This window comes from Passer domesticus, chromosome 24 (assembly GCF_036417665.1).
Source record: "Passer domesticus isolate bPasDom1 chromosome 24, bPasDom1.hap1, whole genome shotgun sequence".
NCBI lineage: Eukaryota > Metazoa > Chordata > Aves > Passeriformes > Passeridae > Passer > Passer domesticus.
Genome location: NC_087497.1, coordinates 6396719 through 6419645, shown reverse-complemented (window position 1 = coordinate 6419645; position 22927 = coordinate 6396719). Strand labels below are relative to the sequence as shown.

At 59.1% G+C, this 22927-nt stretch overlaps 2 protein-coding genes across 2 annotated transcripts; both read right to left on the bottom strand.

The window, feature by feature from the left end:
• Nucleotides 1-1441: 1441 nt before the first annotated feature.
• TRIT1 (tRNA isopentenyltransferase 1) lies at nucleotides 1442-16009 on the bottom strand. The gene is made up of 11 exons (XM_064398224.1): nucleotides 15620-16009; nucleotides 10148-10288; nucleotides 9648-9746; nucleotides 9305-9453; nucleotides 8369-8511; nucleotides 8020-8131; nucleotides 7831-7943; nucleotides 6778-6855; nucleotides 5210-5319; nucleotides 4799-4916; nucleotides 1442-2058 (listed from the first exon to the last, which is right to left on the bottom strand). The coding sequence occupies exons 1-11, from the start codon at nucleotides 15773-15775 to the stop codon at nucleotides 1919-1921; spliced, it is 1359 nt and encodes a 452-aa protein (XP_064254294.1). The 5' UTR covers nucleotides 15776-16009; the 3' UTR covers nucleotides 1442-1918.
• Nucleotides 16010-18103: 2094 nt separating this feature from the next.
• On the bottom strand, nucleotides 18104-22667 carry MYCL (MYCL proto-oncogene, bHLH transcription factor). The gene is made up of 2 exons (XM_064398466.1): nucleotides 22028-22667; nucleotides 18104-19848 (listed from the first exon to the last, which is right to left on the bottom strand). The coding sequence occupies exons 1-2, from the start codon at nucleotides 22530-22532 to the stop codon at nucleotides 19274-19276; spliced, it is 1080 nt and encodes a 359-aa protein (XP_064254536.1). The 5' UTR covers nucleotides 22533-22667; the 3' UTR covers nucleotides 18104-19273.
• Between the last annotated feature and the right edge of the window lie 260 nt (nucleotides 22668-22927).

The following is a 22927-nucleotide window of genomic DNA, read 5'->3' as shown; positions in this document are numbered from 1 at the left end:
ACCTTCAAACAGCAGAGGAACACTGCACCCAGAGTGACCTGCCTTGGAGGGCAGCCCTCATCAGGAATGCTGCCCTGGCTCTGCTCAAATAAACTGATCTCAACCCAGCTCTCCGAGGAGAAAACCCACCTGTATCCTGTGCTGGCAGGATCAGGGCACGTGTCCCCCCTCCACTCATGGACAAGGAAGTGTGGCACACCCTGTTCACCTGGAACACCTGGGAACCAAAGGCCTGGGAGCCCCTGGCCACCCTGCTCAGCACAGCCCATCCCAAAGAGGCTCCTGAAGAGAACAGGCTGCTGTGGAAGAGGAATAACATGAATCCGTGGGGATAACAAAGTTCATATTAAACCGATTAAGGATATTTAATCCACCTCTGACAGTATGGACAGCTGACTGCACTCAGGAGCAGATAATCCCAGCCCTCCTTGCCAGTGCTGCCCCAGTGATCCCAGCCTGGCCTGGGGAGATGACTCAACATCCCAGAGCTGTCTGTCACAGCACACGGGGCTTCACTTCCAGCCCACACTTCAGCCTGGGAGAACACAATTCCATGCCACGACCTCGTGGCCATGTGTTCCAGCACTGGGCTGAGCCCACATCCATGGGCTGAGTCAGCATGGATGGCAAACAAGTCTGGGCTGGAGCAGAGGCTCAGCTGGCACGGCACAGACCCAGCAACAGTGCAGTGCCCAGCATTCCAAGGCTGGTGCCCAGCTCTGCCCAGTGCCAAATTCCCAGCTCTTGCTGCCCATGAGCACCCACAGCCCATCACAGAGCCCGAGGCAGCCGCCCCACGGGGCACTACAGCAATAATTCCACGCTGAGGAACACAAACTGGAGGTTTAATCTAATCCCCACCAAAGCAGGAATCTCCAGAGCCCGCGCCGGCAAATCCACCCACGCAGCTCTTCCCTGGCAGGATGAGCCCTGGCTCTTGCCACATGGCACAGCACAAGGAAAAACTTGTGCTCCACCAACCCTCAAACCCTCCTAGCTCTGAATTTGCCAGGAGAATCCCAAAGGCTGTCCTGGCTTCACCAGAGCGGCATTCCAGGCACAAATGGCACCCACATCCTCCAGGAACAACAACGGGACACCAACTGCCCGGGGGACACAGCTCCAGGAATTTGCTGCTCAGTAGCTTGGATTCAAATCCGGGGCTGGTTCCCAGTGCCAAACCACAGTGTAAACCCCCGGGAATTCTGCCTTAACTAGGACAGGCTCATCTGTTGCAAACTCGATGAGATCATTTCCAAGTTCCTGTTTAACAGGTGCCAGCTCCTCCTGCACCTGCTGTGTGCACAGGGCTCCCTGCCCCCACCAGGCTGGGAACATCTGCTCAGCTCCCTCAGGAGCTGTGGAAAAGGGGACTGGGAGAAGGAACCAGATCTGCCCTGTGCCCAGAGCCAGGCAGAATCAGAGAGCAAGGAAACCGCGCTTGTTAACAGGGAGGGGAACCCACAATAATCCTGCAACTTTATTTGCATGTAAAAGAACAACAAAAAAAAATATCCTCTCCACAATAAAGGCAGGCAGAGCTCGCTCAGCTCTGGAGCTGCACCCCCGGCCAAGCTGGAGGAGCCAGGGTATTTCTGTATTTCTGTCTCTGAGATCCACACAACCACATACCGGCAGCTCAGCCACTCCAAGGATGCAGCTCTGGCAGGAATTCACACTTTGCATGGGAGGAGGCTCCCAGCAGCCTTGCCCCGGGGCCCAGCCCGTTCCAGGCAGGGCTGGGGGAGCATGGGAACACAGCGGGATGAGGCCACATGAAGAGGATCCGACGGCCTTTGCAGTCACACACCTGCCTCACCCCAAAAAAAAATGACTCAGCTCCTTGCTTCAAGGCTGCCCAGGACCAAGGAGCTTCCTCTCCACGCAGGTGGATGCACAGCTGCTCCCTCTTCCAGGCCTAAGGCAAAGGCAGGCTGCCATCCTCGTCCGAGGTCTCTGTGTCCCCACTGTCCCCCATGGTCCTCCTGGCGTGGTTGGACTCCTCCAGCTTCCTCCTCTTCTTCAGGTGGTGCAGGTGGGATTTGGACCGTGTGTGAGCTGGAGGAAGAGGCAGACAGAGCCTTTCATCTGTGGAATTTGGAGGAGGAAACAGCCAAACCCCCCCACGCAGGGCAGAGCACCCTCCCTTCCCAGCACAATTCACTCCCAGGGAAAAGAGAACTCCCAAACCCTGCCCTGGCTGCTCCTCTGGACACTTCCAGGCCAAACCATCAGGGCTCAGAAGAGGACAAAGCTCCCAGACTTCCTCAGGAAGAACTGACAGAGGGAAAAATCCTGGTTCTGTGTAAGGAGAATGTGACTGCCAGCCTCTCCAGGGAAGAGGGAGTGTGTTTCCCAAGAGGTGGCACTTTGCAGGCTCAGGTGAGCTTGTGCAACTCCCTGCTCCCCGTGGAGAGCTGCCAGGACCATTTGTAGGGCTGGATCCCTGCACCACAGATCCTGTGCATCCTACAGGGCAGCCAGGGAAAAGCCTGGAGCAGAATTAAACTTCTGAATAACTCCAGGGCCCAGCCATGAAAGCTCTGCAGCAGGAGTCAGCTGGGAGCAGAGGGGTAATCCCAGGGATTCAGCTTGGAGCAGCAGGAGCTGCATTTCTGGGAGAAATCACATCCTTAAGGACAGCCAAACCTCCTTAGCAGCGGTTTTATCTCAGGGGAGGCTTTGTCTGACCATCTTGGTCGGGTGGTTTTGCCTTTTCCAAGAGATCAGAGCAGCAATTAAAGCACAAACTTTTCAAGCAGGGCCTTAATTAAACGAGGGTATGTGCCCTGCTGAATCAAGGCCCTCAGGTGTTTTCCAGCCATTCCTTTTTCTGCCAAAGGATGAAATCACATGCAAAGCTGCTGCTTTATCACAATGCTGGAGGGTCACCCTCGCCCTGAGATAAAGCCTCACCTCCTGCAATTTGTCACAAGCAACACCAAAGCTACAGTGGCTGAGGAAGTGCCAATTGCTGCTGCTGTCTGGGCAGTTGTGCTCTTGAAGTCCATAGAAATTGTAAAATCAGACACAATTTTAAAATCTCCCAGAGCCAGCAGGGTGCTGGGAAGCAGTTCCCAAAACTCTGTCACCTGACCTAAGCAAACAGAGCAGAGTGCAGATCCAGCCAGTTCCCACCACTGTTTGCACCTTCCTTTTTTCCATTTTGCAGGCACAAGTAACAGCCAGGCTTTGGAGCATTTTTCTCCCACCATCTGTGGATCTGAGCCCAGTTCAGCTGGACACAGAGAGTAACAGCTGGTCTTGGCTGAGGGAGGCACTGCCACCATCAACTGGTGTCTGGGGTGACATCCCTAAGGACAGGGAGGGATTTGGGGGGGCCTCAAGGAGCTCCCACTCAGTCACAGAACTTTCTGGACCTAAAGGATGACAGGGACCCGAGAGTTTTTAGTTCTGGACAAACAGAGCTCCTTCAAAGCACCTCTGAGACAGCTGAGACTAGACAAAAATAACAACTGCACTTCACTGATCTCACTGCAAGGAGCCTCCCCCAAAGAGCAGCTCCAGCCTTTGCTTTCAGCACTTCCCTGCCTCAGCCAGGAATAAGCAACTCCTTGCAACCCAACAACCTGGGAAATTTATCTTTGGTTGTGTCTCATCTGCTTGTTTGGGCTGGGGCAGAGCTGATTTCCCTCTCAGCAGCTGCTCTGGGGCTGTGTTTGGATTCGTGCTGAGCACAGGGCTGATAACTCGGGGATGTTTTGTTACTGCTGGGAGCTCTGGAACTGACTCAAGGCCTTTTCTGCTCCTCAAGCCACACAGAGAGGGCTGGGGGTGCACGGGGGGTTGGAGGGACACAGCAGGGAGAGCTGACCCCAGCTCACCCCAGGCCATGGAGCTCGTGCTTCCTGGGGGAAGGAAAGGGGGGACATGGGGACGATGGCATTTGTCTTCCCAAAGCCATGCCAGATGTGATGGAGCCCAGTTTTCCTGGGGATGGCTGAGCATCTGCCCAACCATGGCAAGCAGTGAATTAATTCTTAGTTTTGCTTTGCTTCCTCTATTAAACTTTAACTCAACCCACAATTTTTCTCACTTTTACCCTTGCAATTCTCTCTCCCAGAGACACAGAGTGGGGGAGTGGCTGTGTGGGGCTCAGATGCTGGGGTTAAACCATGACCCTGCACATCCTGTATTTGGGCAACACATGGAGATTTACCAGTTTCATTTCTGCAGCCAGTTTCTCCATGACTTTTTGTTTCTGGTTCTCAGCATGAGCCTCCCAGCACAGATAAATTCACTGACTTAATCTGATTCCAGCTGAGCTCTTTTAAAGTAAGTCTATGGAAAACAGAAAATCCCTTTCTATTACTATTACAGCTAGGAATAGTTTAAAAAGGACAAAAGAAAAAAAAAAACAAACTACACACACAAGTAGGAAATATTAGAGCAAAACTGAGCTATTAGAAACATTAAGAAACTTTCATTTACACAACAGAACTTCAGAGGAGAGAGATTTGCTCTGTGCTTTTTGAGGAAGCATCCACAGTGTTGTGAAGGACCAGGAGCCCTGACTAAACACAGCAGCTCTGAGCTTGGTGCCACATCCAGACCCCTGGCGTGATGCTCTCTGTGTTTTCAGGGTGCTGGGAAGGGGGGAAAGCCCAGGGAAGGGGGGAAATGCTGACAGATGGTTCCTGTGGCACAGCTCCTGCAAACAACCCTTGAAAGGCCAGGACCATGAGCTGGGGGTCATCCGGCCACAGAGGAGCTGCTCCACCACCCCAGAGAAGCCCAGGCCTCCCAGGTGCCCTGCAGTGCCCCGTGTGGGCCCTACCTGCCCACTCTCTGTCCCCGAGGATGAGCCTGTCACAGAGCTGGCACACGCGATGGCTCCGCTTGTTCTCCTGCCCGTCCTGCTCCATCCTCAGGGGCTCAGCCGGGGGCTCACGGCCCTGCACACCAAATAATGCCTCAGACTGGGCTCTGCCTGTGCTCACCTCCGTGGGGGTGGGATGAGAGCTTGCCAGACTCAGACACGAGCTGGCAAGGCAGACAGTGCAGTTTTATCAATGCAGCGTTGGGTACTGGGGAGAACGTGCAGCTGAGACAACAAATCTGCTGCTGCAAGGAAATGCCAAGGTTGGGCATGTGAACAGCCAGCCCTGCTCCAGGGACAGACTGTGTGAAGGCGAGGGGCCTGGAGAGCACAGAGAAGGCAGACAGTCAAAGCCCAGCTGGCCAGTACCTGGATGAAGCTCTCCACGATCTCCAGGGCAGGTTTCAGCACATCCTCCTCCCACCTCTGCAGATCTGACACCTCCAAGCCATAAACTGGGGGCACGTTGGGCCCAGGACCTACAGAAACACAGCGAGGCAGGTCAGCACCAGAAACCCTCAGCACCCCCTCCCAGAACCCAGGGGGAGCAGAGGGATCTGATTTTTCCTATCAGCATTCAGAAGCCAACAGCACCAGGCTCTCCAGAGCCAAAATTCCCTCCTGAAAGCAGCAGGAAAACCTCAGGACATCTTCACAGCTGGCTGCCCTTGGGAGAGTGCTCTGGAATCTGAGTGTGCCAACAGCCCATCACAACAACAAGCACCTCAGCCCAGCCCTGGTGCACAGGGGGCTGGGAGGTGAAGGAGCTGGATCCAGGCACAAAGCCACCACAGCAGGCTTACAGGGAGATGCAGGCAAGGAGCCTGGATGAGGGATCTGAGCGTGCACATTCCCACTCAGAGCTGGAACTGATTGTGCAGGGGCTGATGCTCCTGGCTCCTGGCAGGAGATGCTTTACAAATGACAAGGGACAGGTTCACCCCTCTGGTCTCCCCGGGCCCAATGCCAGGGCACAGGGCACTTGCTGCAGCCTGGACAGGGTGAAGCAGCTGCCAGCACAGAGCACCTGCTCCCTGGGTGACCTGGCTGCTCTCCACGGGCACCTGGCTGTCCCTGCCTGGACAAAGCCATCAAAGGCTCCACGTGCCAGTCCCCAGCAGGTGCTGGTTTTATTGCTGTGCCCACAAACAAGCCCCAGACAGGCCCATCTGAAGCACACCTGCCACCAGAAAGGTGAGCTGAGCCACCCAGCACACGGCTCTGCCAAAACTCCTGCGCCTCCTTCAAAGTCCATCTTTTTGTTTGACTCGAGTTTCTCCCTGCCTTCTCTTTATTTCTTTATTATTATTATTTATTTTATTGTTGTTTTGCCCCTACTGAGCACCTTTCAACAAGTGCCCGGCTCCCAGCTGCTGCTGCTGGCCCTGCTCCAAGGCTGGGGCTGGGATGGGGAAGTCCTGCTGGCTCCCTGCCACTGCACAGAGCACGGCCTGGCCTGCAGCAGCCACGGGGCTGCTGCTCCTCATCTGGAGGGCAGCTGTCAAATGGGCTTTGCTCCCTGCCAGGAGCATGTGTGGGTGCGTGGGGACCCCCTCCCTGAGCCCCCCAGGAGCATTTGGCAGGATGAGCTGCAGGGATGTTGTGACCATCATCATCATCATCATCTAACAGTGCCTGACACAGGGCTGAGGATTTATCCCTCCTGATGGCTGGGAGGGGATGGGGTACAGGGGTACAGGAGGAGGAGCTGGCTCTTGAGTGTCTGGGATGAGAAACTGTGGGCAGGACACTTCTCAGGAGGGGCAGGAGATCTGCTACAACCCAAACCAGCGGGAAGGAACTGGGGGAGGCAGAGCTTTGTGGGTGGATGGGGACACTGGGAGGCCCCAGACTCCCAAACACAGGCTGCCCCAAAGCACCAGAGTCCACTGTGGGGCTGGAGGGGGGCACGAGGAGAGCTGGGGCAGAGGACTCACGTTTCAGGAAGCGGTTCCGCACCCATTTGTTCTGCCTCCGGGCGTATCTCTTGGTCACCTGCTTGAGGGCCTGGATCCCTTTGGAACAGAGGGATTAAACAGGAGAAAAAAACCCCAGAGGTCAGTGAGAAGTGTGGTTTCCCTCCCCTGTCAGCTCCAGGGGAGGGAAATCACACAAGAATGGAGTTTGTGCTGGGTGGCACCATGGGAATTATTTGTACTGGGGGTCTGTGCCTGCACTGAGAAGAGGATGGACAAGGTACCCCAAATGTCCCTGAATAAACAGAGGGTGCAAAGAGCCCAAAGCCTCCATCCTGAAGCTTTTAGCAGGTAGGACAACCTGTTCAAGTGCTGCACTGCCCTCATAATGCCCAGTTCTCTGCATAAATGGAGCCCAGGACTGCTCATCCCACCAAGAGAGGATGATTTACCACTCTACAACTGCTCAATATTTAGTACCAGGCTTATCAAATCCCTCCTAATCGTCTCCTGAACAGACACAACAAGCTCCTTGTGCATCAGACTTGTTTTCAAGCCTTTTATCATTTCTGTGGTTTCTTCAGTCTCTTCTTCCACGCTGAACCCTCCTTGGCACAGATGGATTTTGCCTGGGTCCTCCCTGTGTGGAGAGCAGCTCCCTTCCACCATCAGTCCAGACATTCCAGAATAAAACACACCAGCAAAGGCTGCATCCCTGCTGACTGATCCCCACATTCCTCATCACCACAGAGCTGCTGACATGCTGAGCTCTGCTTCATTCCTCTTTCCTAGCCCTGCTCTCCACAGCATTCACACCCCAGCTGGGATCCCAGCACCCAAGATCCCAAATCACCTGTACCCTGTGCATCCTGCAAGGAGGCCTGAGGGGAGGGAGCGGCTGCTCTGGCTGTGCTCAGAGATGCTCTCCAGCACTGGAAAACAAATCCCTGCCCCTCTGGGCTGGCAGAAGTGGGAAATGCAGAGAGAAAGGTGCAGCTGGGGCTGTGACCTTGGTTTGGAGCATCTTGTGGTGTCACCTGGAGCTTTGTGGGGCACACAGGGTGCTCCTCCCACCTTTCTCCAGCAGCAGGGCACTGGTCTCGGGTGAGCAGCTCCCCTCACTGACGAGGTACTCGTGGAATTCCTTGAAGCCAATGGACTGGAAGATGCCGTGCTGGTAATCCTGCCTGGAGAACCAAAGGCAGGGGTCAGAGCAGGAGAGCTCCAGAGGGAGGAGCAGGGAGGAGCTGGCTGCTCACCCACCGGTTCTGTGCCACCTTCTCCTGGTTGTAGCGGCGGTGGAAGTCGCGCAGCTCCTCCAGCAGCCCCGCAGCCACCATGTCATCCACCCGCTTCTCCAGCCGTGCATCCAGAGCTGCAGCAGGAGAGCAGGCCACGCTGAGCCGCGGGGAGCCCTGTCCTGGGGGGCTGCACAGCCTGCCAGGACAGCAGGCAGCACTGCCAGGCTGCTGCTCCACCTGAGGAAGGCAGAGCCCAGCAGTTCTCTGTCACACCCACTGATGCCAGAGGAATTGCTGCCTTCTCCAGGGAGGAGGCTGGGGCAGGAGCAGGGAGCCAGCCCCTCCTCAGCCAGCCAGGAGCCCGCTCTCACCTGCCTGGTCTGCATGGAGCCACAAGATGCAGGAATGTGGGTATTTCAGGGGCCCACCTAAGGGCCCCCCACCTTCCTCCTCCTGCTGCTGGTGCAAGATTTCACTGTGGGGGATCCCTGTCTCTTCAAACACCTGGAGGCTCCTGGAAGCAGAGACACACAGAGCTCAGAGGCTGGGTGAGAACAGCGTTCCCATTCCCCCCACAGCCCCGGGGCTCCAGCAAAGGGAACCGCAGACACTCTGAGCTCCAGCCCTCTCATGTGGAGGGAGGGCAGGCTCCAGCCCCGTCCCGTGCCCGGCATCCACGCACACCCAGCTCCTGGGGGTGCAGTGCTGGCACCCAGGGAGCCCAGAGCACAGCCACCCACTCCTGCCTGGCGCAGGGACAAGTCCTGCAGGGGACAGGGATCTGGCTCCAGCCCTGCCCTTTCCAGCCAGGCAGGGCTGCAGGGAAGGCACCAGCGCTGAGATGCTGCTGTGGAGCTTTAGCCAGCCCCGGCAGGGAGGGAGGGCGCTGGAGGAGCTGTGCTGGTGCCCCACCCTCCATCCCCCTGCACCGTGCGAATGGGGTGGGCGGTGTTCTGCTCCCCGGGGCCAGGGTTCGGCTGGGACACAGCAGCAAGCCTGGTCTTGCTGCCGTGCTGTTCCCACAGAGCTCAGCTATGTTACTCAGCCAGCAGGGCAGCTTGCTCTTTAAATAGCTCCAGACAAACCCTGCTGCTGCTGGGGCACGGAGGGGGGCAGCCCCAGAGCACAGCCCAGCACCCCAAAGGCAGCAAAGGGCCCCGATCCCACAGAGTCCCCAGCTCTAAGAACCCGGGGGTGGGAATGCTCAGCCTGCCGTGCTCCCAGGCACACAACTCCCTCGGGAAGGGCTGCTGGGCCCTGGCACCTCCTGGCCCTGGCACCTCCTGGCCCTGGCACGCCCAGCTCACCTGGCCACCTTGCGCTTGTCGTGGGGGTGCAGCTTGGCCGCCATCTCCGGGTCCACCTGGCTCAGGCGCCGGTGCAGCTCAGCGCTGTCCAGCTGCTCCAGCTCCACTTTCCTGTCACTGCCAGGCCTGGGGGCACTGCTGGGCTTCTCCTGTGGGGCACAGCACAGCCCTGAGCCAAACCCTGTGTGAGCAACACCATCCCCCAGAGCCACGGGGTGAAGGAGGGGCTTTAGGTTCTCCTTGCCCCTCTCCAGCAGGGACAGCACCGTGACAAATTGCAGAAAGTGTGCCCTAACCATGGGATTCCTCCTTTCCCGAAGGGATTCACAGCCCCCCACAGTACCTTGGTGTTGACAAGGACCTTCCAGAGCAGGGACTCGATGTAGTAGTTGGTTCCTCCCACAACAATGGGGATCTTGTCCCGGGCAAAGATATCTTCAATGTGCCAGAGTCAAGGAGTGTAAGCAGAGATGCAGAGCAGGGGGGAAGGCTGTGGGAGCAGCAGTCTGGGGCTCAGATCCCACTCTCCCAGCCCCAGGGAACCAGTAAGGCTGCAGGACAGGGTTAGAGGTGTCCCTGGTCTCTCATTACTCTCTGTCACCGCTGCCAGCCACTACCAAAACTCAGGGACACCCCAGGACTGCCAGGGAGGGCAACACTCAGCACAGATCTTCCCTGGGCTGTCCTGAGGGTTAGCTGGGCAAAAGCAGCCCCTCTCACCAGCAGAATCCTCTGGAGAAAGACTCACTTGGGATGTGGAGAACCTAACCATGGATCCCTCTGGCCACAGAGGGGGAAAGCCCATTCCTGCTCAGCCAGGCAGGCTGCAGCATGACAGGATATCAGAGGCACGGCTTTGTCCCTGAAATCCACCACGGTGTAGTTGGAGACAAGAGGATCCACAAAGCTGATCATGTGGTGTCTGCAGAGACGCTGCTCCTGCGGGGAAACCTTGTTGGTGATGATGTCCAAGCCCTTGTACACCTGGGGAAGAGGAGAGCCTGTTCTTCACCTCTGTGAGACCTGCACTGACCACTGCCCGCTGTCCCTGTCACCCCTCCCTGGGGCAGGCAACACAGCCAGGGCACAGGCAGGGGCATGGCAGGGGCACGTGCCACGTTCAGGCAGGGCAGCAGGAATCCTGCCAACACCTGCTCCTGCCAGGGCCAAGCTGCCTCTCTCTGCTGTTTGTTCCTGCCCACGGGAGATGAACCGTGGAGTCCAACGGCTCGTGACTGCTTTCCTGCTTTGATACCACCCTGTAATTAGGGGTGGGAGGGCTGACTGAGCTCTTGGACAGTGCAGCCAGAGCCTTGGCAGTGTCACCAGCCCAGCACAGAGCTCCAAAATTAGGGCCTCCAAGCTGCCACCCCCTCATCTGCTGCTGCAGTTCAAAGCTCAGGTGTGCTGTTCCCCAAACATTTCCAGCACAGCACGGATCCTTGTGGGGACAAGGATCACTGCTTCCTGCAACACAGAGCAGATTCCAGGCAGGAGAAGTGAGGACAGCTCCTCACCCTGCTTCCCATGCAAACACAACCCTCCTCAGCACGGGGAGCTGGCAGCTCACAGTGGGGCACATGAAGCCTTTCTGTCCAGCCCAGCCCTGTGCTGTGCCCAGGACTGAGCAGGATGGTGGCAAAGGAGGTGCTTTGGAAGGATGTGTTTAGTTCTCAGAGCCTTTCCTGCTTAAGAGAAGTCTCCCAGCATGGGATAAACCAGGATGATGGGGAAAAAGACTAGAAATGGCTGTACTCATTTCCTCCTCCATCCCCCCCAGAAACCACCCCAGCCAGACTACAAGAAATAAATTTCCCCTTAATCCCCTCTGAGAAGCTGCCAAGCCTCCTGCTGCAGCACCCCCTCCACCCACTGCTCCCCTGGTCCCAGACAGGAGGACAAGGTGACACAGAGGTGACCCACGGGCACCAGGCACAGAGGGATGATGTGAGGTTAGTGGAGCAGGGAAGCCCCAGCCCTGCCTGCAGCAGTCATGGGAGCTGCTGGAGCTGCCAGGGTGGCTGAACCAGCTCTGCTCCCACCTTGCTTAACTCCAGCCCTGGGAGAGCCAAGGCTGGCTCCTGCTCCCATCCCAAAAGGCTCGCCCAGGGGGCAGGAAGAGAGGAGGAGAGGGAGGGCAACCAAAGCTGCAGAAAGGCAGCTGCCCCAGGGGATGGTGAGCAGGCAGGACGGGCCCACAGGCAGCTCTGCCAACGTGCCCCGTGGCTGCGGGCAGCTTATTGATCCCTGGCCTGGCAGCTCCATTCAACACGGGCTCCAGCCGGCACAGAAAAGCTTTGAATTCAGTGAGCTTTGGCTCTGTGCCTGCTCTCCCCATTTCCAACCCTCCAATTCCCACTGCCTGCCCGGAATCACAGCGAGCACAGAGGGCTGGGAGTTCAACCAGCAGCTCGCAGTGCCCTGCACGGGCACATCCAGGACACAAAACTCAGGCTGCTATCCCCGGCTCCTCCTGCAGATTAAACACCCAGAGCCTCCTGGAATAGCTGGCAACAAGGGCAGGAATGCAGTGTCAGTGTGTGGGCCAGCAGGAAACAAAGGCAGCCTTTTACACACAGGCAATAAGCCCCGAGAAGGTTTCCACCAGCTGGCTGTCGGCAGGGCCTCGCACCGAGACGTCCTCCTGACACTCATTTCTATTTTCAGCCAGCGGCTCAGATAAGCCTTTGTTGCTTTCTAAGGCCCCAAAACAGATTAGCAGCAGCCTGGAGCAGCCGGGCTCCGAGGCACAAGGAGCACAAGGCAGCACTAAAGATGCTTAGCCTTGGTGGAGTCCTCCCACCCCCTACACTGAGCCCCTGCACTGGGCTGGGAGGTCACCCTTGGAAAACGTGGGGAAACTGAGGCACGGCACACAAACCCCATGATTTTCAGGATCTGCAGCCTGGGAAGGGCAGGTTCTCCCAAATCTTTGTTCTGCCGCTAGTTCTGTGCATCATTTCAAACTCTGTCACCACTGGGGGGAAAGCACCGTGCTCAGCCTGAGGGCAAGGAGTGTGGGAGGTGACAAGACAGACCCCAAACACAGCCAGGAAAACATCAGGATTTCACAGGGGCCATGCTGGAGAGGGGCATGGAGGACCCAAACCAAGAGAGGGTGCAAGGAGAGCATGACTGACTCCCTACCCTGATCCCTGCAAAGGCTCTGGAGATGTCCTGACTCCACACACTGACTGGCAAATGTGTGCTACAGCAACTGCATGGCCACTCCCAAGGGAGAAATCCAGAATGGACAGTGGGATCCAGAAGGGACAGTGGGATCGAGAGTGGATGGGGCCCTCACCAAGCTGGCACAGGGATCCCTGCATGTTCACTGCCAGGAATGAAGAAACAGGACTGCCTTCACCCTGCCTGGCTCTCCAAGGAATTATTCACTCCTCAACCAAACTCACTGGGATGACAAACAGCAACAGAAAGGACAAAAAGAAAGATTAAGAGGCCAGCAGATTAACCAGAGCTGCTGAGCTGCAAGCAGGCAGCAGTTAAGTCTGTAATTTGAGCACGGCGACCCAGAGCCATGACGAAAACACCCTGGAGATGGATAGAGGGGTGCCTGTGTGTGGGAACAGGTGGGCTCAGGGCTCCCCAGCCCCTTCCCCAGCCCGGCTCCCGCTCCAGCAGCTGCCCAAAACACTGCCAGCATTTGTCAGCGCCGCTCAGAGCCCAGCAATGAATGCACACAGGGGCTGAGGGCGACACGGCGGCTGGCAGCTGGCAGTCCCCAACCAGCAATGGGATTTCCACACCCCGCGAGGACAGCAGAGCCAGCCCCGCGTGGCAGGGGGACACGGCACCGGGAACAAAGGCAGAGAGAAAGGAGAACCGGCCGGGGGGCAGCGGGGGTCGGCGGGAGCCGTGCCGGGGCTGCCCCCCTCGGCAGCACGCTGCATTACGGGATAAAGCAGCCGAGCCGCCGGCCCGGGCTGCACAGTCACGCTAGAATGAGATTAAAGGCAAGCAGGACAAGAGCCACCGGAGCCTGGATGCCTTCGGGCGCCTGCAGCAGGGTCCTCCCTGCTCTGCATTCCCATGGTGGGGACGGAAAGGAGCAGGGCACAGAACGCAGGATCGGAAACATCCACCTGCAGGGATCCAGCTCCTGAACATCCACCTGCAGGGATGCAGCTCCCAACATCCACCTGCAGGGATCCAGCTCCCAACATCCACCTGCAGGGATCCAGCTCCCAACATCCACCTGCAGGGATCCAGCTCCCCACATCCACCTGCAGGGATCCAGCTCCCAACATCCACCTGCAGGGATCCAGCTCCTGAACATCCACCTGCAGGGATCCAGCTCCCAACATCCACCTGCAGGGATCCAGCTCCTGAACATCCACCTGCAGGGATCCAGCTCCTGAACATCCACCTGCAGGGATCCAGCTCCCAACATCCACCTGCAGGGATCCAGCTCCCAACATCCACCTGCAGGGATCCAGCTCCTGAACCTCCACCTGTAGGGATGCAGCTCCTGAACATCCACCTGCAGGGATCCAGCTCCCCACATCCACCTGCAGGGATCCAGCTCCCAACATCCACCTGCAGGGATCCAGCTCCCAACATCCACCTGCAGGGATCCAGCTCCCAACATCCACCTGCAGGGATCCAGCTCCTGAACATCCACCTGCAGGGATCCAGCTCCCAACATCCACCTGCAGGGATCCAGCTCCCAACATCCACCTGCAGGGATTCATGGCATGCCTTGAAGCTCCAAAAGCACCTGCAGAGCTCAGGATGCAGCAGCAGCCTGGTGGCCACAGCATGGTCCAAGCCAGCAGCCACATCCCCAATATTCTTCACATTTTGTCCTGTCAGGATTTCAGTTCAGCTCAGGCCTCATTTTTTCCCCCAAGAGCTTAAGGGAAATATTGCATGAAATTACTTTCTGATTGCTTGCCCCAAATTCAGGAGAGGGAGGTGTTAAATTTAGCTCAGTGGGACACAAACGGTGACCAGGGAACAGGGAGGTGGGCACAGGACAGTGGGAGTTGATCTCTGAGCAGCACAAGGGGTGCTGCTGGCAGAAAACACCTTTTTACATGGAATAATAAACACATTTACCATTAAACTTGATGGAAAGTTCAGGCACTATAGGAAGTGAACAGTGAAAGTGTGGTTCAGTAAGGAAAACATTTTGCTGAACAATAGCAAAATTGTTATTCTTGTGGTGGCTGAAATATCCACCCTGTGACAAACTTCTTGTAGCTGAACAAAATTAAGACAAAAAAAAGAGTTTTGGCTCCTTGCTGTTGGCTTATCCCAGCCACACAACTGATATATTCCACACTGCTGCTTGCAGGGAGAAATGAGACCATGGACACTCACTGGCAAGGAGAAAATATAATTTTTAACGCTCTTCCCCAAATCTCTTGGACTCCCTTTGCTGATGCCAGAGGATACCACCCTGTGTGTTGCTCACTACCAAGTTACTCCCCTTTACTCAACGCTTTACACCTCTGTGTAGCTTCTTGTGGGTTAAAATTAAAACACCTTTGCTCTGGTTTAATCCTGAAAGGTGAATTTATTAGGGATGGGGGGCTTAAACAAAAACTCTGAACAAATCCTGCAGTTTTGGTTGTGTTCAGAGCCCACAGGGCAGGGAGGGGACACAGAGGCACTGTCACACCGACCAAAAAACTGCCCAGTGGGATGGGCACTGGGGACAGGACAGGGACACTGGGACAGGACTGGGGACAGGACAGGGACACCGGGAACAGGACAGGGATACAGGGAACAGGACAGGGATATGGGGACAGGGGCACTGGGGACAGGGCAGGGACACTGGAACAGGACAGGGGCACTGGGGACAGGACAGGGGCACTGGGGACAGGACAGGGATACTGGGACAGGACAGGGGCACTGGGGACAGGACAGGGACACAGGGAGCGCATTCAACGGGGCAGAATCCATCCCATGAACCGTCCCCTACACGCACCCGGACACGGGGCCTGGGGGAACCGGGGGGAACCGCAGGGAACCTGCCTGGACCCTCCGGGGCTGAGCTTCTCCAGGCCCCGACCGGGCCCTGCTGCCCCTCCAGGCCCGGCTCGGACTTTCCAGGAGGGCCCGGTGCAGGCCGGAGCTCCCCCGGTGCGGCTCAAACCCCTCCCGGTGCGGCTCAAACCCCTCCCGGTGCGGCTCAAACCCCTCCCGGTGCAGCTCAAACCCCTCCCGGTGCAGCTCAACCCCCTCCCGGTGCAGCCCAGGCCGCCCCCGGTGGAGGCCGAGCCGCCTCTCCACAGCCCGGCCCGGGCCCAGGCCCCGCCGCGGCCTCCGCGGTGCCGGCGCCGGCCGTACCTGCATGGAGTCGGCGCTGACGATCTCGCCGCCGAGGCGCAGCCCGAGCTGCAGCGCCAGCGCCGACTTCCCGGTGCCGGTGGCTCCCAGGATCACCACGAGCGGCCGCGGCGGCCGCGGGGCCCGGCCCAGGCACAGCGCGGCCGCCGCCGCCATGGCCCGGCCGGGGACGGGCGGGCGGGACGGGGGCGGGCCGGGGCCGGGGCCGGGGCCGCCCGCGGGGAGGACGGGGCCGGGCCCCGGGCTCCGTGTGCCGGGGCTCGCCTCCGCAGCCCTCCGCGTGCCCCTGTGTCCCCACACTCGGTGTCCCGTGTCCCCACAGCCAGCCCGGTGCCTGCCCCGTGTCCCCACAGCCAGCCCGGTGTCCCGTGTCCCCACAACCAGCCCGGTGCCCTCCCCGTGTCCCGTGTCCCCACAGCCAGCCCGGTGCCCTCCCTGTGGCCCCGGTCCCCACAGCCAGCCCGGTGTCCCGTGTCCCCACAGCCAGCCCGGTGTCCCGTGTCCCCACAGCCAGCCCGGTGCCCTCCCCGTGCCCCGGGTGCCCAAACCCCTCCCCAGTCCTTTTTGGGGTCCCCCGTTGTCCCCTCACGGCCTTGCCCACGCCCAGGGCTGTGCCCCTTTTTCCCTTTCCCAGCACCGGGCGGGCAGGATGCTGCTGCGGTAGCAACGGGGCAAAGCGATGGGGAGCGGGGCTGTTGCCATAGCAACGGGGCAGAGCAGGATGATGCGCGGGGGAGGTTGCCATAGCAACGGAGAGGAGCGTGTTGCCGTGGCGACCGCAGCTTCCACCGAGGCTCGTCCTTGCCATCGCCACGGCAACAGGAGGGGATGGGAGCGGGTCTCCGTGGCAACAGAGGGGAGGGAAGAGGGGAGGCCGTTGCCATGGCACCTCCGCGGTGCTGCTCTCCCTGGCAACACGCATCCCTGGCCCTGGCAACAGCGAGAGGGAGGCTGCGGGCCGGGGGGGTGCGGGCAGCCGGCCCCTCCTCGGCAGGGAGGGGATTATCTCCGCCTCGGGAAACTGTCCTAAAAATTTGCCAGCCCAGGCGTGAAGGCGGCGGCGTGCCCACAACACCCCCCCGGGCCAGCACGGGCACGGCGGGGAAGATGTGGTGGGCAAGCAGAAGTGGTTTGGGGGGTACAGCAGGGTGCTAGCAGGGCAGCGTGCGTTAAAAAATAACTAATTCAGGCCCTGGCAGTGCCGGCTTGTGATGATTGCAGCTGACACTCAGAAATTGCGGTGCTGAACAAGCAAGAAGAGGAGGAAAGCCCTGTGTGCTTATTTTCTTCACTTCATAGCACTGTCAGGCTCCTTCCCTCATCGTGACCGTGACAATATGAGAGGAGACACGTGCTCCAGTAACCAGGGAGGTTTCAGGTAGATGCATGCGAATGCAGGCTCCAGGCAGGAGAACTCAAAGGTGTTTACAAGCTGCAACTCAGTTCTTAGTTTGATTTGGGCTTTGGGGACATCTCCCACTGGTGACAGTCTCAGCTCAGGCTGCTTATCACTTCCAAGAAAGATAATTCATGTTTTAAACTTCCTATGCACCTTCAGCACGAACAGAAATTTCGGGAGGGTCACCTTGAGCTGAGAAAAGACGAGAGACTGCGAGTGTGAGTGCCACAAAACCACAACAAAAATAACCATTGAGGGGCTGCTGCATCTGGGCTGCGTCTGCTGCGCATGGGCGAGGTGTCAGATTTAGGTCACCCCGCTCCCTGGCTAAGCTCTGGGTCATGGGAGCACCTTCTAATGCAGCTCTGGAAGGCTGTGACACCGAGTGATGCAGCACGGGGTGTGAAAGGCCGCTGGGAGCGAAGGGGATGGGTGTTCGAGGGTTTCTGTGGGGAATATTGCTGTTTAAGGCTGGTTTTCCTTGGGTGATCGAGGCTCCAGCAGCAGTAACATAATCCACATCCCTCCTGCATTTAGAGCAAGGCTTTTGCTGCCAGGACAAAGGAAACCCAAACGTGTCAGGTTTGGGGGCAGCAGGGAGAACACACGTATATATAATTTCATCCACTCGGCAGATCTGGGATGTGGAGGGCTCTGGAAGGAGTGGATTGCATTCCCCCCTCCCTCTAGGGTTACTGCCAGCCCCTGACCCGTGGGGCAGTGATCACCCCACAGCCCCTGCCCCAAACCCCATTAGGGGGGTTTACAGTTACACCAAAGCCTTCTCCCAGCCCAGCCTGGGCTCTCTGCCCTTCCTTGCCACTAAAACCACTCAAAAGGAGGAAAAATAATCCAGGTGATTCATTTCCCTGGCCCCAGCACCAACAACCATTTCTTCAAGCACTGGGAGAAAACCAGGACAAAGAGCTCAGTCTTGGTGCAGCTGAGCCCTGGGGCAAAACAGATTAATTAATTAATTTTTATTCATGCCCAGGATACCCCAAAACCCAGGGGCCAGAGCAGCCCCCCCAGGAGCCCCAAAGTGATGCATAGAAACCCACAGCATGGAAAAAGCCAACCCAGGCTGTTGCAAACTTATTTATTTATGAAGTATGAGGTAATGAAGAAAGTGCTAAATCCAACCAGTGTTAACTCTAACGGTTCTCAGCAGGTCAGCAGGGACCCCAGGGTGCCATCCTGTGGGACCACCCCTGCCAGCACCCCTGGGAGGGGACAGGGGACTGTGCCACCCCCAGACTGGGCAGCAGGAGGGCACAGACAGGGAAGGCAGAGCAGCGCCCTGCAAAGCCCAAAGCTCTGCTGGGGATTTTAAGTGGCTGCTGCTGGTGAAGGAGAACTCACAAGGGTGGAAAAGAGGGGTCACAAGGATGCTCACAAGGGTGGGAAAGGGATAAAATTCCCTGTTATTGCAAACGGGTGGTTTGGAGAGCTGCAAAGGGGTGAATGGCCTCTGCGAGGACTCAGCTCAAGGGTCCAGCAGGAACCAGCCCCTTCCTGATCTCCCTAAAGTGCAGCAGGACTGAGCCCTCCCCCACAGCAGGAAATCCCCCTTAAAAAAAAAAAAAAAGTTTTTATATATTTATATATATATAAAAAAGCAAACTCTTTACCAATACTTCTCAAAAAGTGGTACAAAAATACAGTATAAAAACACAGCCTCCAGTATAAGACTCGCAGTTACAGCAGCAAGTTTCTAGAACATAAAATCCAGGACCAGCTACTGCGTGAAGTGACACGAGGAAGTGAGGTACGGTCCAGCCGAGCAAGGGCAGTGCCCACGGGGTGCTGTCCATCCTGGTGACGGGCACGTCCTGCCGTCCCCACCTCCGTGGGACCTCTGCAGAGGCGTGCCCCGTGCTGGGCTCTGAGCCTGCCTGCTTCCAGGGGCCAAGGCAGACGTGGTTGCTTGGGGTTTTCAGGGCGAGGTGGATGCCCCGCGATGCTGTCGGTGGCAGAGAGGGGTGCAGGGGCTGCTGGGGAGGGGGAATAAATTTGAGCTCTTGAACTGGAGCAGTCGCTGAGGAAGCTTCACAGCAGGGACAAGGGAAATTTTGGAGCACCCAGTGCCAGGAACCAGGGCAGGCGACGCTGTTGGGGTCTTTGCTGTGGACCCATTCCCACGTGCCGCAGCCCCCGGGGCCAACAGCTCGACAAGCAACCAAAAATTTAAAAAATGTGCAAATTGAGAAGGAGCTGGGGGTTTGTGAGGACCGGGGCGGGGGGCACACCGGCTGCTAGTGCCCCTTGAGGTGAGCAATCCTTTTGAGCAGCTGGCTCTGGCGCTGCTGCAGCTGCCGCTTCTCGGCCGCCATCCTCCTCTCGGCGCTGATCAGGGACTGCAGGTACTCCGAGGATTTGCTCAGGATCACCACTTTGGGGGTCTTGGGGCAGCTGGCCAGCCCGGGCACCTGGTCCCTGAGGGCCAGGAAGCGCGAGCGCAGGTCGTTGCGCCGCTTGCGCTCCAGGTAATTGTGGTTTTTCCTCTTGGCCACGTCCTCGCTGTCCGAGCCGGAGTTGCTGGTGGGTTTTGGCAAGCCGGGCTCAGGCGGGGGCACGGCAGGGGTTGGCTCCACAGCGCTGGGTGGCTCATCCTCCTCCTCCTCCTCTTCCTCCTGCTGGGGTGACTGGGGCGGGGGGCAGGAGTCCGGCGGCGAGCGGGCGGCGTAGTTGTGCTGCTGCTGGTGCACAGAGATGTGGAAACGCTTCATGCAGGGGTCCAGGGGGTCGGCACGGAGCGTGATGGTCACCGGCTTCCTCAGGCTGAGAGGTTGTCTCTTGTCCACTGTCACCACGTCGATCTCTTCACCTTCTGCCCCCGTGGAAAAGAAAACAAATCTCCGTCAGATGGGAATGCCCAGTCACCCGTTGTCACCTCTCTGGGGGTCCCCACAGCTCCCTGGAAAATGTCCCCACTAAAGTTTGGCTGCAAACTCTGCCACCTCCAGAAGGGATTGAGTGATTTAAGGGCCCCTTCAATACCATCACGTGGGAAGGAGTGGAATTCCCTCCCTGATTCTTGTGCCTGGTCGCCCAAGGATGGACTGGGAGGTTTTACTTCCGCCTCACTTCAGCACCAGGAGCAACATGTGTTCATCATAAAGGATCATCAGGAGAGAAACACCCGAGCCCTCCTGCGAGGCGGGGGGAACCGGGGGAGCGGGATGCTGGGACAGCCTAGGTCCAAAGTTCATCCCGCTCGGGTGCTTTCATGGCCCATTGGAATTGTAAATGAGGGATAGAAGGGCAGAAGTAGCCTTTGTTCCCCTCGGCTGCGGCTTCCCACCTCGGTGACTTGTTACTTTTCACAAGTGATAAAGCCCATTCAGCCCCGGCTTCCCGGGGACAGAGGGGACAATCCCCCACTGTGCAGGGAGGCACGGAGAGGTGAAGAGGTCCCTACAGCAGACTCTGAACCTCAAAGGCATCTCAAGCCCAGAAAGACCTAAATAAAGCATTATTGGTCCCTTTCTGCCTGCGGGCACCGCTGTTGTCCCATCCCAGCAAAGCCCAGTGGCAGGGAGCTGGCTTTGGGACAAGGTGAGCAGGCTCCCACTTTAGGGGATGAGTGATTGCTCCCACTTTAGGGGATGTGCTTCCAACTTTTTTCCTAAGCTTTGGGGGAAAACAGCCGCTTGTTAAAGGTCCCCCGAGACGCTCAAACCCCTTCCAGCATCGTGGGCAGAGGCTTGGCCCTACTCTCCAGTGAGGGGGGCTTCTGAGAGCGACCCCAGCCCATTCCCCAAACCCTCCAGGCTTTGGGGTTCAGCCCAAGAAGCCCAAACCCCCCGACACGGGAGGTCCCGGGCAGGGGGACACTCACCATTGTCACAACCCGCGCGGTCCCAGCCCCGTACACACACACGCTCATTAATAAAAACTCACCCCGCCTAGCCCCGCCCCCCGCAGGCTCCCATTGGCTGCCCCACGGGGCCGGCCGGCTGTTCTGCCACCCCATTGGTCCGCGCTCCCGTCCGTCAGCGCTGCCCCTCTCATTGTTTGCAATCTGTTGCTTTTTGTTCGGCGCCCACGTGGCGCGGCCGGACCCCTCCGGGACCCCCGCGGCACCGGGACCCCCGCGGCATCCCCGGGGCCCCCGCCAGCCCCCCGCATCTTCGGGTTAAGCCTCTTAGCGCCCGCGACCTGGCTTACAGCCCCCGGGCTTCTAATGGCATTAAGCCCCGCGCCGTGACTCACCGGCGCAGGTGGCGGCCACCGGCAGATTTATTAACGGGGTCACGGCACCGCTCCCACGGCAGCCCGGCCTCGGCGGGAGCGGCGGAAACACCGCGCGGGGCTCCGGCCGTGCCGCAGAGCCGCGGGGCGTTTGCAAAGAACGCCGAGAACTGGCGTGAGATGGGAGAGATGCGGGGGGTTCGGGGGTGTCCCCGTCCCGGCACGACCCCCGTGCGAACACCCGCACGCCCCACGCGGGACGGGCAGGCGCGCCCCGGGGCTGGGCTGGGGCGCGCCGCAGCCGGGGCGGCTGATCCTGCCCGTCCTCCTGAGCCAGCGCCTCCGGGGCCGCGCCGCTGCTCCCAAACCTGCTGCCCCCGGGGCATCGTTTGCCTTTTGTCCCGAGGGAAGCCCGTCCCGGGTGGGCCGTGGGAGGAAGAAAGGGGAGCAGGCCGATTCACGAGCCGGCGGCGCAGCGCTCAGAAGCCCAAACTTCGCACGGTGAGATGCAACTTGCCCTTCAACCTTCCCACGAGGATTCCGTGGGGCCGGGACGAGGGAAAGGAACCGCCAGAGTCCCACGCACCCTCCCGGGGGGGAGAAGGGTTTGCGGAGCAGAAACCCCGCGGGGAAGGGGAACAGCCGAGCCCCGCTTTGTTCGTGGGGCCGGGACCGGGGCTCGCCCGGGGTCTCAACAAAGGCGCAGCCCGGCTGGGAGGCTCCCTCCCCGCACACACAGGTGCGGACACGCGTGTTGCCCACGCCGGGCTCCCGCCAGGCTCGGGGCAGCGGGCAGCAGCGGCTCCGGCCCTTACCGGAATCGCTCTGGCCCTCGGATCCCGAGGATGCGGGGATCTTGCTCTCGGCCAGCGGGCAGAGGAAGACGGCGGCGGGATCCACGCACTCGCTGACGGAGCTGCTGAAGCCAAAATCCTGCGCGAAGGACGGCTTGTGCGGCGTGGCTCGCTGCGTGCCCGCGGAAAGTTTCTCTGTCATCGCCTTCTCCAGCCTCTCCCGCGCTGAAAAGCCGCTCCACATGCAATCCTTGAGGATGAAAGCGCTCAGGTTCCCGAAGATCTGCCCCGTCCCTATCAGATATTCCGGCTCTTCCCCGGCCAGGCAGTGCCGGGAGAAGCATCCCGGGCGCTCCTCCGGCCCCGAGCAGCATCCCTTCTCCCCGGGGGTGCCCAGCGGGGACAGCGGGGGCGTGGGCACCAGCTCGAACTTCTTCCAGATGTCCTCGCTGGGCGCCGTGGAGCGGTGGAAATCCTCCTGGGCGTCGTGGTCGTAGAAGTAGTGCTGGTACGAGTCAAACTCCATCTCGGCACGGGGAAGGGGGCGGCCGAGGGAAGAACGGGCGCTCAGCACAGGGGCAGCCCCAGGGATGAGGGGGGACCCCCACCCCGGCGCCAGCCCCCGAGCCGGGACCGCGGGTGCATTGTTCCCCCGTTCTTATAACCCGGCCGCGGAGCCCGCCCCCGCCAATCGCCGCGCGAATATTTGCATAAAGGGCGTGTCCATGCATATGCCACGCCCCTCTAAGGGATGCAGCGAGGGGGGTGCGCGGCCCCCCCGGGGGTCCCCGGTGTCGCTACCGGGGATGCTCACGGGGGTCTGGACCAGCAGCCCCCCCCCCACCGTGTGCTGGGCTGGGGGCTCCTCGCTGCCCCCAGGAGCGCCCCGGGGGTCCCAGCGCCGTCCTTGGCCCCCCGGGA